The sequence below is a fragment of the Crocodylus porosus genome, unplaced genomic scaffold (assembly GCF_001723895.1).
Source record: "Crocodylus porosus isolate Cpor-Errol unplaced genomic scaffold, CroPor_comp1, whole genome shotgun sequence".
Lineage (NCBI taxonomy): Eukaryota > Metazoa > Chordata > Crocodylia > Crocodylidae > Crocodylus > Crocodylus porosus.
In genome coordinates, this window is record NW_017728886.1 from 220,039,170 (window position 1) to 220,052,730 (window position 13,561).

General features: G+C 44.4%; 1 protein-coding gene across 1 annotated transcript in view; it reads left to right on the plus strand.

Moving 5' to 3' along the window:
• Positions 1 to 13,561, plus strand: part of ZBTB10 (zinc finger and BTB domain containing 10) — a 46,391-nt gene that overhangs the window by 12,995 nt on the left and 19,835 nt on the right. Inside the window, exons 3-4 of the mRNA XM_019544284.1 lie at positions 1,015 to 1,915; positions 3,512 to 3,556. Of these exons, the coding sequence (XP_019399829.1) occupies positions 1,015 to 1,915; positions 3,512 to 3,556 (946 nt within the window). The remainder of the gene's footprint in view (positions 1 to 1,014; positions 1,916 to 3,511; positions 3,557 to 13,561) is intronic.

Below are 13,561 nucleotides of genomic sequence, written 5' to 3' on the forward strand. Positions count from 1 at the left end.
GGGTCTGGAACCAACTTCCAAGAGAAGTGGTGCAGGCTCCTACCTACCCTGGGGGTCTTTAAGAGGAGGTTAGATGAACATCTTGCTGGGGACATTTGACCCCAGTATTCTTTCCTGCCATGGCAGGGGTCGGACTAGATGATCTACTCAGGTCCCTTCCGACCCTACAAACTATGAAACTATGAAATATTTTGTCAAACTCTTTCTAGAAGTCAGAAAACTTATGTAATTTGTGTTCAGTGGATCATAGCATATTATAGGTGATCTCCAAAGGAGGTGGAGGGTATTGAGCATTTTGGTTTTACTTACCAAGCATTCTACATACAATATTGTAAGGCGAAAAGAAGGAAATACTGGGAATCTGATCCATTTTCCCATTAGTGCTGCAGGCCTCTGAAAGAACAAAGATCTAGTGTATAAAAGGCTTCTGTCTTTTTCCCACCCCCCTCCCCACCTGTCAGTCCATTTTTACCTGGATGGATGGCTAGGTGTATTTTAATGGAAGGAAGTTCTTTATACTTGAAATTTATACATTTGGGTTAATATAAAAAATTATGGCTTTGTTTATCTTAATGCTAGGGTTCTGAATATGTAAAATATTCCTTCCTTTCCACTTGTATTCTTTTTAAATTCAGGCATTTGTATTAAAATGCTAGGTTGTTAAAAATATTTAGCTAACAGTTATTCTCCTTGATTTAAAATTTCAGTTCCTTAGTATTTGTGCCAGTGCAACTATTTTGAATAGAAAGGTTTTTTTTTTCCCCTTATGCCCCTTCTTCCCATGGGGGGGAGGGAAGGGGAAGAGTAAAAGTGTTTTAATATCACTTAAAGGGAAAAGGGAAAACCTGAAAATTGTGCTCAAGACTGCCTCTTATGTAGATGCGTATTCAGACTTTGTTTGTAAATTGCATTTGGTTTTATAAACTAGTTTTGCCACGTTGCTATGGAAGGAAAAATAGGGAAGAAATTCATTTAAAACCTAATTTTTTTTCAATTTTTTTTTTCTAATTGCAGGAGTCAGAAATACCATCAGAATTAAATAATGAGGGATACTGTGACTATAATAACCGGCCAAATGAGAACTCTTACTGCTATCAGCTCCTGCAAGAATTAAATGAACAGAGGAAGAAAGGCATTCTTTGTGATGTCAATATTGTGGTGAGTGGGAGGGTCTTCAGAGCTCACAAGAACATCCTGGTTGCAGGCAGCCGCTTCTTTAAGACTCTGTATTGCTTTACGAACAAAGAAAGCCGTAACCAAACCACTGTTACCTATTTAGATGTTGTTGCTGTTCAAGGTTTTTCTGTCATCTTGGACTTCTTATATTCTGGTAACCTTGTGCTTACGAGCCAAAATGCCATTGAAGTGATGTCAGTGGCCAGCTACCTTCAGATGACTGAGGTTGTCCAGTCTTGCCGCAACTTCATTAAAGATGCCTTAAATATAAGCATAAAATCAGAAGCTCCAGAGGCTGTAGTGGTGGATTATAATAGAAGATCTGTTAGTAGGGATGGTCTGCCTTCATCAAGGGATCAGAAAGTTGCCAGTTTCTGGGCAACAAGAAATCTCACTAACTTGGCAAGTAGTATAAAAACTGAAAATGATGGTTACTGTATTGATGAAGGCCAAATTGAAAACTACCAAATGAATGACTGTAGTTGGGTCCAGGACAGCTCACCTGAAATGGCTGAGAATGAATCTCAAGGCGAAGGAAAAGTTTTTGTCTGGAATGACATGGGCTCTCAAGGACAATCAGGTCAAGAATCTGGAAAAGCAAGAAGGAAAAATCAAACTGCAAAGAGGTTTATTTATAATATACCACCAAACAATGAAGAGAACTCAGAAGATTGCTCAGTGATGCAGCCATCAGTTTCATACCCAGAAGAAGACTTGCAGTTTATTAAGGAAGAAGCAGGTATGTGTTTAATTATACCTTAAATTATTTAAGCTTTTAAGTATTGCTTGGGTCCATTACAGGAAAACATTTCTATAAACTTGTATTGGGTGAGATCCTGTGGTAAAGTCAACAACCAAAATTAATTAGAAATATTTTCCTTGGTTATTGTGTGTCTTGCTGTCTATTATTTTGAAAAGACTGTCTGTACTCTGTGTACTGACTATTGCCATGATGTGTAGACAAAGAAGAGTTTAAAACCCCTTGTTTATGTTGGTGAAAACCAGTTTTCAGTTTCCTCCTAACTAGGAGTCATTTGGTTACCAAATAAGCTTCTTGCCTGGTGAAAATATTTTTTGGAAAAATTTTACTTTTGCTCCTGCTGTAAAATGCTTTCTTCTGTCAAACGATTAACTGAATTGTTCTAGCTATTTAAACCACGTTAACTTAATACATATTATATTTTAAATCTGCAGTAATCTTTTTTTTTTTTTTTTTTTTTAAATTGAGTTAACAATTTCAAAATTTTAATATTAAATCAGTGGCTCTTGAGAGAAGTTAATGTCTTTTCTATTATGAATTGAAAATGGCTTTGTTTAACTCACACAAGTTTTTGTTTAAAAAATAGATAAGGATCATCAATTAATTCTGATCTAGGGTAGCTTCCAAGCTGTCTGGCTGTAACGGGAGAAAAGAGTTGGTTTTGCTGTTCCCTTCTGCTGTGACAGCTTCAGGGAAAGCAGGATGGAAACTCGACTTTCTTTCTAAGCTTTAGGGAACTCTGTCATAAAGGAGGCCTCTCATTTTCCTTATAGCCAGTTAGGACAGCCTAGTAAAAGAGAGAGTGTTCTGATTCCATGGCCATACCTTGGATCAGTCTAACCTTGCTTTAGTATGTGCAAGCTGACCATGACCAGGAACCACACATGTATTGAGAACAGTTGGCATATGGCATGCTCTAGTGATTTCTCTGTCTGCACGGGGATTGTACAAAGGAGATGTAGGTTCCTGTTATGCTGGCTCTAAATTCCTAAGTCACCATCTGAGGCATTGGAAGTAATTCCCATTCTTTTTACTGCCTCAGTGGTGCAAGAGAATGGAGAACGGACTCTTAAAGTCCTGATTGTGGCCCTTTGATTTCCTAGGAATGTTTAATCCTCATACTAAAAAGACTGTTCTCCACTAACACCTGAGCATCTATTCTGAAGGAAACAGAAAAAAGCTGATAGCTGGCAGCATTTTTTTCTCAAATAATGAAACACAGTTGATGTGTCTTAATTGCAGAACTTCCCCCCCCCACAAAAAATCCAAAGTGCAGTTCCAAAATTGAAATCCCTTTCTTTTGCTCTCTAAAGTTGGTACATCTCTGTGTACAAACTTTTTAGTTGATCTGTTTCTTGTAATATTAGGTCAGTGGGAACCTTGGTCTCCATAGTACATCTCTTGCCTCTCTCAAATGGGTTGGTTGTGTGTAAAACTGGGCTTAGAATTCTAAGACTCTCCACTTCTGTGTTCTTCAAGAAAGCTGTATAGGGGAGGCTTCTATAGGACAAAACTATTAATGGAGTACTGTATGGAAACTGTTGGGGTTTTGGTGACATTGTCTGTTTCCAACAGCTGTTCCAAACAAAAATGCGAGAGGGGAGGAGGAAGAGACAGAAGGTGAGGAGAATTGGAAGACTGGCAAAAATGGGGTGGAGAGTTCCTGCTGTTCAAGTGGTAAAACGTCAATAGGGGGCAGTATTCTTGGTTGGGAAGAGAAAATACCAAACATACAAGGGTTTCTTGCCATTTAAAGGGAAAAAAAGACAAGAGAGAACTTTTTGATGCTCTTCCTGCAAAACTAAACAGTGTGATCTTTGGTTGTGAAGAGGAAAGGGCTGGATTTGGGGGGGGGGGATTTACTATAGCATCAGCTGTGGTTTAGATGTCTACAATTTTGATCTTAAGAGCTTTTGCTTTTTATCTCTCCTCCCCTCCCCCTTCCCCCCTGTTGGTTTTTTTTTTTTTTTTTTTTTTTTTTTTACCAACCTGGTCATGAGTTCTTACCCCCCTGTTCTTTCTTTTTCTTTTTTTTTTGAGGAGTAGGGCAGGGAGAGATTTACATATTTCAATCACAGTACCCCTGGCACACTTGACTAATAAGTATTCAGTAGTTCTAGAGGGCTAATGAACATTAGTACAAGAAGCACAATTTTATTATTAAGGCTCATCTGCTGAACTTCCTGCAGCACTATTTCAATCAGATGAATTGTGCTTGCTTGTCTAAAAGTGAGAATGAACTGTTGACAGTACCAAAAAATTTCCATTTTATTTTTCTCCTGAGAAGAAATTTTGGAAATTCCTCCTCCTCCCCCCCGAAACAAAAAAAACCAACTCCATTCTGTGAAAGTGGGGATACGTTTTATTTAAAGTACTTTTTGGTGTAAATTTTCTGTTTCACACATGTTTGTAAAACAATAGCGTGGGATGGCAGATGGGTATGCTGGATAATGAATTAGGTGTTCATTGATGTCTACAAGTATGTCCTTTTATGTCTTTCCAGGTAGGTTTACCAGATTGGATGGAGTTGCAGGCTTTCTTGGAGGGTAGGGCTAGGATCCAGAATGACTTGGATAAACTGGAGAAATAGTCTTGAATCAGTTCAGCAAGGACAAGGATAAAGGTCCTGTGCTTTATCATGGAATGGTTGGCTGGACTGCAGAGAAGGACCTGGGCATTGCACTGAACCATAAGCTGAATGTGAGCCAACAGTGTGCTCTTGTTGCCCCAAAAAGTTGTCAAGATATTTGGTTGGAATTAGGGGAGCGTAGCTTGAAAATCAAGGGATTCTTCCACTCGGTTCAGCGTTGCTGAGGCCTCACCTGGAGTACCGTATCCAGTTTTGGACCCCACTCTTCACAAAGGATGTGGATAGAGGGGAAAGAATCCAGTGAAGAGCAGCAGAAATAATTAGGAGCCTCAGAAGCATGACTTATAAGGAGAGGCTGAGAGAGGTTTATTTAACCTGGAGAAGAGAAGAGTTGGGGGGAGGGATTTGATAAGTCTTCAAAACCTGAGGTGTGATTAGAAAAAGTATTGAGATCGACTTTTCTTTGTGGCTGCAGGGAGCAGGATTAAAAGCAATGGCCTCAAGCCGCAGCAGGCAAAATTTAGGTTGGAGATTACCATGCACAGGAGTTCTGGTTGTCTTTATCGGTAAATGTCTGGTGGGGGGTGGGATAAATGTATGTCCTTTCTTGCCTCTGCACTTTCCCTCCCAGAGGGTATAAAGAGTGGGATGACCCCAACCATTCTATTTCTTCTTCCTGCTGAGGGCAATTATTTGAAATTAGTCTTAGTGTTCCTATATGATTTTGTCTTTATGTGGATATGACCTTCTCCTGAACATGGGCTTTGTAAGCAATTTTCAAACTTCTCCAAAACCCAGAGAGCAGAGATCTAAAATCTTTCCCTGACAAACTTGAACTGGAGGCTCTCACTCGGAAGCTACCTAGATGGAAGAAACTCCTGCTGCAGCTGCTTCTGCAAAAGTAGTGTTGCCATTGCTCCATCGAGAAGCGATATCACTTAAGGTGTTGAGGGCATGTCAGAAAGCTGAATCATCATCTTAAGAGTGCAGATATTTCTTGGACACGCTTGTCAGTCAGTTACCTCTGGCTCTGTGGGAGAAAGGGACTTGCAGTTTACTCATCTTCAAAACTGCTTCCCCCAATTCGAGTACTCAGTAACAAAAAGCCAGAATCATCCCTCCCTTTCTATATCTGTGCCTGGACCTTTGGCAATGATGTTGGTACTTTTACTTATTGGCCCTGGTTCTGATCCCACGTGGGGCAAAGCAGGATTTTTTGTTGGGTTTGAGTTGTCCTGATATCTATCAAATGCTCTCCCAGCATCACCTATAGTAGCAGCATCAAGAATTTCCAAGGTGCCCTTCACTGTGCGTCATTTCACTCGGGACTGATAATGTTTTATGGATGAATGGACTTGCGGATAGAAAGCTGGCTGGATCATCAGGCTTAACAGGTAGTGATCAATTGGTCAGTGTCTAGTTGGCAGCTGATATCAAGTGAAATGCCCTAGGGGTTGGTCCTAGGGCCAGTTTTGTTCAATATTTTCATTAACAATCTGGAAGGTGGGATGGAGTGCATGCTCAGCAAGTTCATGGACAACACCAAGCTAGGGGGGGTAGTAGATATGCTGGAGGGTAGGGAGGCTGTACACCTAGCTAAGGCGGTCTCTCCTACCCAGGACACTCCCTACCCCAACCCTCATCTCTCCCTCTCCCTCTCCCTCTCCTTCTCCCTCTCCCTGTTGTACAGCCCTGCTGCCACCCCAACCCCAGCGCATCACACCCCCACCAAGTTTCCTCGGACCAGGAGCCCCCAAAGGCCAGGGCCCCATGTCCCAGCACTGATGTAGGCAGGGATTGTGTGGCCTAGACAAATTGGAGGATTGGGCCAAAAGAAATCTCATGGGGCACATTGAGATGAGCATGCATGTGCCTGTTGTGGTGCCTCAAAGTAGTTTGAGATGCCACAAGAGGCACACTAGGAACAAAAGAAAAAAAATGTTCCCACGCAGGCTTTAAATTTGATACTGTGAAATCCTAGTATCAAAAAAGCTGGAAAAAAGGTAACTGAAGGCTATGTCCTCCAGAAAGATGCTCTGGTGCCTTGGTGCCCCCACATGCTGGGAAAAATAGTAGCAGGGAAAGGCTGCAGTGGTGGATTGGACCTGGGTGCTGTCCCAGGTAAGTAGGACAAGGGGGTGGGGGTGGTGGGGACTACTCATGAGGGGTGGGTTGCTGGCCCCTCCCCTCCCCCACAGCAACAGGAAGGCACATGCAGGCAGGACCCAGCCTGGCTTGAGGGCATACAGCTTCTGTCTGCAATGCTGGAAGCCCCAGACAACAGCAGGAGCTGGTCTGGTTCTGTCCAAGTGTTTGTGGACCGGCTGGGCTCAGCGGCTGCTGCTGGCAGGGGAGGACCCATCCCTCCTGAGCTGTCCCCACACTGCCCTCACAAACCCCACATCTCTCACCCTGCGTGCCCAGCTGCCAGACAAGATGGGACCTGCTGGCAGGAGTCGCAGCTGCTGGGGCAACTACCACGCTGCAGCCCTGCCTACACCAGTGCTGGGACATGGGGCCCTGGCCTTTTGGGGGCTCCTGGTTTGAGGAAACTTGGTGGGGGGTGTGATGGGCTGGGGTTAGGGGTGGAGGTGGCAGCAGGGCTGTACAACAGGGAGAGGGGGAGAGAGAGATGAGGGTTGGGGTGGGGAGTGTCCTGGGTAGGAGAGACTGCCTGAGCTAGGCGTAGAGCCTCCCTGCCCCCTTAGAGCAGCCTGTGCAGAGGGAGGCCAGCCTGGAAGGGAAGGGGCTTGCCTAGCCCAATCCCTGAGCCCCAGGTGAGGGCTTCCCAGGAACAGCATGGAGACTATTCTGCTTCCTATTCCCAGGCCCCAGCAGCAAGGGCTGGCACTGCTCAGAGCCACAGCAGTGGGTGGGACAGCTGCAGCTGGACTCATGTCCTAGTGCTGGGAAGGAGCTGCTGCCAGGAGAGAGCTAGTGAGGAGCATTGGTAGGGGCTGTGGGTTGAAAGTGAGGGGCAAGGGAAGGCACTGGTCTATTGGTGCTGCTTGGCACCCCATGTGCTGGTGAGAGAAGAGTGCAGGAGCAGCTCTGATTTTTTTTTTTTTTCCTACGATTTAAAAAAAAAAAACCAAAGGCAAACACCAAAATGTATAGATATTTAGAATTTGTTTTATAATGATGATAGTGGCACTGGTAGGCTTCCAAATTGCTTTACACTTGTAAATATATCTATAAAACATTGCTGAACTGATCTCTCTCTATATAAGGGTATTTCACTTTAATTCCAGAAGAACATGGATATTAGGTATTTTAATGAGAGAATTTGGGTTTTGTCAGAGAACTTGCCATTTTTAAATGGGGAACACCAGGATCCCTGCTAGTGAGGCAAGTGGCAGGACCTGGGCAAGAAGCCTGCCCAAAACCAAAGCCAGAGACCCAGCCAGAAGGCAAATGAGGTGGCTGACCTCGTGGCCATTTGGGGCCAGGAAGGCACACTTCAGCAGTTCAAAGTGGGCCACTGCAAGGAGCACATCTTGTGGGCAGTAGCTGCCCAGATGGCAGAGCAGGGGCACCAAAAGACACAACAGTACTGTTGCCCAGAAGCCAGCTGTGTAGCCACAGCCCACTGATAGCTGGCCCAGATGTGCAGGCAGCTTTGCTGCAGTACCTGTACAGCAGCCCAGGCAGTTCTGCATTCCCCTTCTGAGTTTGGCAGGCAGGCAGCCATGGGGGGTTGCAGGTCCAAGGAGGCAGATGTTGTCACAGGTGTGCAGCAGGTCACAGCTAGGCAGCAGCCCCCACTACCAGACTGCTGTAGAGGGTGCAGGGGCCACTGTAGGTCAGGGCTAGCTGGCACATGGGGCAAGTGTTCCCAGATCCCAACTGGTCTAGCCCCAGAAGCTCATGAGGGCAAGTAGCCCTAAGCTGCTTGCCAGGGCAGGCTTTTATATTGCTGGCTGAAGATCTGGGAGCAGCTGAGCAGGGTTACTTTGCCTGAAGTGGCACCATTTGCCCCACACCACAGTGCATGTTGAGACACGTGTGCTGAGGAGCAAATGCCCAGCACAAATTTGTGCCACTGCTATTTGAGCTACTGCAGGTGCACGTGCCAGCATGTATGGACACACCCATGAGGTTCAAGGACAAGTGCAAAGTACTGCACTTAGGATGGAAGAATCCCACGTATCGCTACAGGCTTGGGACCAACTGGCTAAGCAGCAGCTCTGCAGAAAAGGACCTTGAAGTTTACAGTGGACAGTGAGGTGAGTATGGGTCAACAATGTACCCTTGTTGGCAAAAAGGCTAACAGCATACTGGGCTGCATTCATAGGAGCACTGCCAGCAGATCATGGGAAGTAATTATTCCCCTCTATTCTAGGCTACCAAGGCCACATCTGGAATACCGTGTCCAATTTTGGGTCCCCCACTACAGACAGGGTGTGGATAAGTTGGGGTTCAGCAGAGGGCAACGAAAATGGTTCAGGGGCTGGAGCACATGATTTCTGAGGAGAGGCTGAGGGAACTGGGCTTATTTAGTCTGCAGAAGAAGACTGAGGGAGATATTTGATAGCAGCCTTTTAACTACCTGAATTGTAGCTTGAAAGAGGGTAGAGCTAGACACCTTCTCAGTGGTGGGAGATGACAGAACAAGGAGCAGTGGTCTCAAGTTGCAGCAAAGAAAGTTTAGGTTAGATAATGGGAAAACTTTCTCGCTAGGAGAATGGTGAAGCACAGAAATAAGTTATCTAGAGAGGTGGTGGAATCTCTACCCTTGAAGGTTTTTAAGACCAGGCTCAACAAAGCCTTGGCTGGAATGATCTAGTTGGGGATGCTTTTAGCAGGTGGTTGGACTAGATGACCTCCCTTCCAACCCTCATTGTCCATGATTCTATGTTAGCATTAACAATATTGATTGGAGTGTTCTACTTAAATCCAGTGATGTTAGGATTACCCTGAAACTGAAGTGTTTCTTTCCCCACTGTTATAGATCTTTGTCTCTATAGTTATTAAGAAGCTCTCTATCCAGTCACCTGGAACCTAAAGAAGTCTGTGAGCTTGTCCAGATATTTCTATCTCTGAAAATTGATAGATCTTTGTCATTTGCTTTCAGAGATCTGTCTATCTATCATTTGCTTCCAAAAGTGAAACTGTTGCCCAAAATCAGCTTGGTCTCCCCTGGATCATTTCAGACACCATTACTATAGGAGATGTTCGCTTTGTTGTCCCTTTGTTAGAAATCATGTGCTTGGAACTCCCCATGGTGCCTGAATACAACCTTCTTGGTGTAATACGCATATCCATATGTCGTCTTGACCTGGCCATGTTGATCTTTATGTGGCTCTCGCACTTAAGATGTACAGACTTCCTTTTGTACAGCCTCAGAGAACCTATATTTCATATTTTGGGATGATGTTATTCCAGAATAGCAACGGAGGAGCTGAGTGGAAATGATGTAACTTGTTAGGAAGGGACTGCCTGTATCATCCACTTGATAAGATAGTGGTGGCATTAATTTTTACCAGTATCCAGAATTTGTAAGGCCTCCTGAAAAAGGTGGTAGAGATGCTACAAGGAAGTTTAAGAGCTCTTGAAGCAAAGCAGTGGTCTTTGCTCACAGGGTCTAGTTGCAGTTTGCAAAAATAAAGAAATTAAATATTCTAGTTCTCATAGTGGCTAAAACAAAGTCTGCATATGATGCATATTGAATTCTGTCTAAGGAATTAAGAGGATATGTGTGTGTCTGGTTTATTAAAATTTTTAATACACAGTCTCCTTCAGTGGTAAAGACTAGCTACTGGTGATCTTGGTAATCTGGACTAACGCAAAGAATGACAAGGCATAAAAACAATGTCTCTGTGAAGGTAGTCATTTTGTTAGAATAATCCCATATTTTTCTATTTTGACTTTCAGACAAACCATGGAGTAGGCTTTCTCTGCCAAAAGAGCAACATAGTTTATGGATAAAATTACAGAAAAGTAATGGATGGGTATGGGGGTTTTGTTGTGTGCGGTTTTTTGGGGGGGGATTTTGGGAGGGGTGGGGGCAAGTGTTGTTTAGCCCTCTGGTTGCCAAAACCGTTCCTGCAGTGTCTAGAACTGCCTTCAAAGATGTGGTATAATTAATGGCAGCAGGTTATAAAAGCAAGGTACCTCAGTGAAAAAGGTGATTTCACTTTTTTGGTCTGGACTTAAAAGACCTTTGCATCTTTTGAAGACTTAAATCAACCTTTCCATCTCTTGGTTTGTGCGCCTCTGCTATGAAGACTTCATTTGAAGCTGGCTGAGCTGCCTAGAGCAATGGTTTTCGGCCTTTTTTCATTTGTGGACCCCTAAAAAAAAAAATTGAATGCAAGTGTGAACTCTCTTTGGAAATTTTGAATGAAGGTGCAGACCCCTTTAAATTGTAAGTGTGAGTATTTACATACTCTTGATCATAGTCATCTTTCATGGACCCCTTAGACATAGTCTGTGGACTTCCAAGAGGTGGACTACAGGCTGAAAACTACTGGGGATAACAACAACTGAAAAGGGAATTATACTTTCTCTGCTGGAATCTCTTAATGAAGTCCATCCCAGACCAATTTGATGCTATGAAATGGTCTTGGACTGATTTACAGGGATTGGCTGGCTGGCGTTTGTTTGTTTGTTATCCTTCAGGGCAGTGGTTCCCAAAGGGTATGCTAAGGCACAGAAAACAGTGTGTAGCAAAAACGATATTTTTATCAGTATCAGATCTGGCCTGAAGAGCCATGTCATATGGCTGGTGGGTTTCCCACAGCTCCTGAAACTTTTTTTGTGTGGGGTAACTGTGGTAATTAAAACTGCCACTGCTGCCAAACTTCCAAGCTCTGTACAGGGGTCAGGCCCTTTTTCTCACTGCTGCTGTCTCTCTTCCACGCCCCACAATGAGATCTGGTCCATGGACCAATAGGTTGACAGCCCCTGATGTAGACATGTCTTGGTTGGGGGTGGGGGGTTGTATCCAAAAAGGATATTGACATTAGATCTTTACCTCAGTGACTTGATTTGAGGGGGAGAGTGGTTCATCAAGTCTCTCTGTTCGGGGGGGGGCAAGTATTTGTGCCCAGGGGCTACATCACAGCTTTGGTGAGCTGTCACAGGCTGGGTCTGCCTCCCTTCCCCCCAGGCAACAGGTCATCATAACTCCTTATGTGGCTCAGGAGCAGCATCCAGGAGTGGGCTGGCTGGGGCTGGATCACAGGGCTGTAATCTGCTGGCCACACTCCTCCGCACCAGGCACCAGTTCTGCTGGCGGGAATGTGTAGGGAGCAGATCACATCTCTGCCTCAGCCCTGTGTGGCCAGGCAAGTGGGATGGGGCTATGGGTGGGTGGCGAGCTGTGTCCAGAGCTGGCTCTGAGGTCTTGGGGTGGTGACAGTGTGGGACTACAGCCTGGGACAGTCGCAATCAACTCCCTTCACACCCCTGTCTGTTGCAGGACTGTGTGGGGAGCAGATCGTGGCTGTGCTCTGGGCCCATGCTGTCACTGCCTCAAGATCCCGGCCATGCCTGCCCACGACCCCACCTCATCCACCCAGCCACCTACCTTGCCCCCAGCAGTGGGTGAACAGCAAATGGGCTGGGATGCTCGGGCAGCAGGTCCACATTCTTCAGCAATGAGAAGGAGCCATTGCTGTGCCACCAAGCCCCACTGTATGCCTGGGCCACGTGCACCATGGTCTGGGCTGCACTTGCACTTGGGTGGGGTGGAACTAGGGGGCAACATCCCCTGGTTTGCAGGATCTGGCCCGTAGGTTGTATTTTGCCCACCCGAGCCAGTTCTTCAGGCTTAAGAAAGGAAGGCCAGCTACAACACTTTAAACTGAACTTGCACTAAGTCAGGTAGTAGTAAAGGGGGTATCCTTTTTTATAATAGCATCTTCAAAACAATGCTGTCTTCCAGTTTATCAAGGTATACGTCAGTTTCCTCTGGCAGTGGCTTTGTGCTTATAAAAAACATTTGTTACGTTTTGTCTCAGACTAACTTTAGCTACATCTGAAATGGTCCATCAACCAAACAAATGCATTAACTAAACATTTCTGTATATATCTTGACATCCCTCCACTTAGTCACATCAGTAAAATATTTTCCTGCAGGTACAATTTGCAAGTATTCACAACTAACTTGATGATAATGGATGTCTGCCAGGATTGGGAAACCTTATCGAAATGAGTCTGTCATATGATCTGTGGCATCAAACAGATATTCAGAGCGTTTTCTTGAGTTGAAGAATACAGTATGATACATTTTAGGAACAATTCTGAGCCCTGACATCAGTCAGAGAAGAGTTTTTTGTGTAGACCAGGAGGATTACATAAAGATCAAGCTCTTCTGTCAAGAAATTAGGCTGATGGTACTGCACCTACTGAAGAGGTGTGGGCCAGTGAAGCAACAAGATATCATAAATAGTTTTGAAATAATTTTGGAAATTTGCATTTTGAACTAAGTCTTTAGAATGGGGATAAGCCTGTTCACATCCAGCAAGTATTGGAAATGTTGCCATCTTGAAAAAGAAATGAGGTTCCTCCATAACCAGTTATTGGACCAGAGAATTGCCTGATGTAGGCTAATTCCTTAACTTGGAGGTACTGTGGAAGGTGGTGAGTGTGTGGCCATTTCTTGGTACCAGTCTAATTCTAGTTCTAGTTTTGTTTGGGGGGGAATTGGATCTTGTATGTAAATCTACCTGTCTTCAAGCTTCATGGAGCTATGAATTGATCTGAATTTCTTAAAACTTGAATAATTATGTATTGTCACTTGGCTTTCCTGAACCTTGTAAAATAGTGTGGTGGCATCTTAAGAGCCCCCTTGTAACTAACCAGATTGCCAACGTAACAAACAGAAGCTGAATTTTCAGCTATATTAAACAGTCTATGGACAATAGGGGTGTGCGAAACGGGCCATATATGGTTTGGATTAGACCCAAATCGGGGACAGCAGTTCAACTTGTTGATTCGGATCACTGTCCCTGATCTTAATTTGGCTAAATCCAAATCTGAAGATTCAGTGATGATTCAGCCATAGACACAGCTTTTGTATTTTTTTTTTC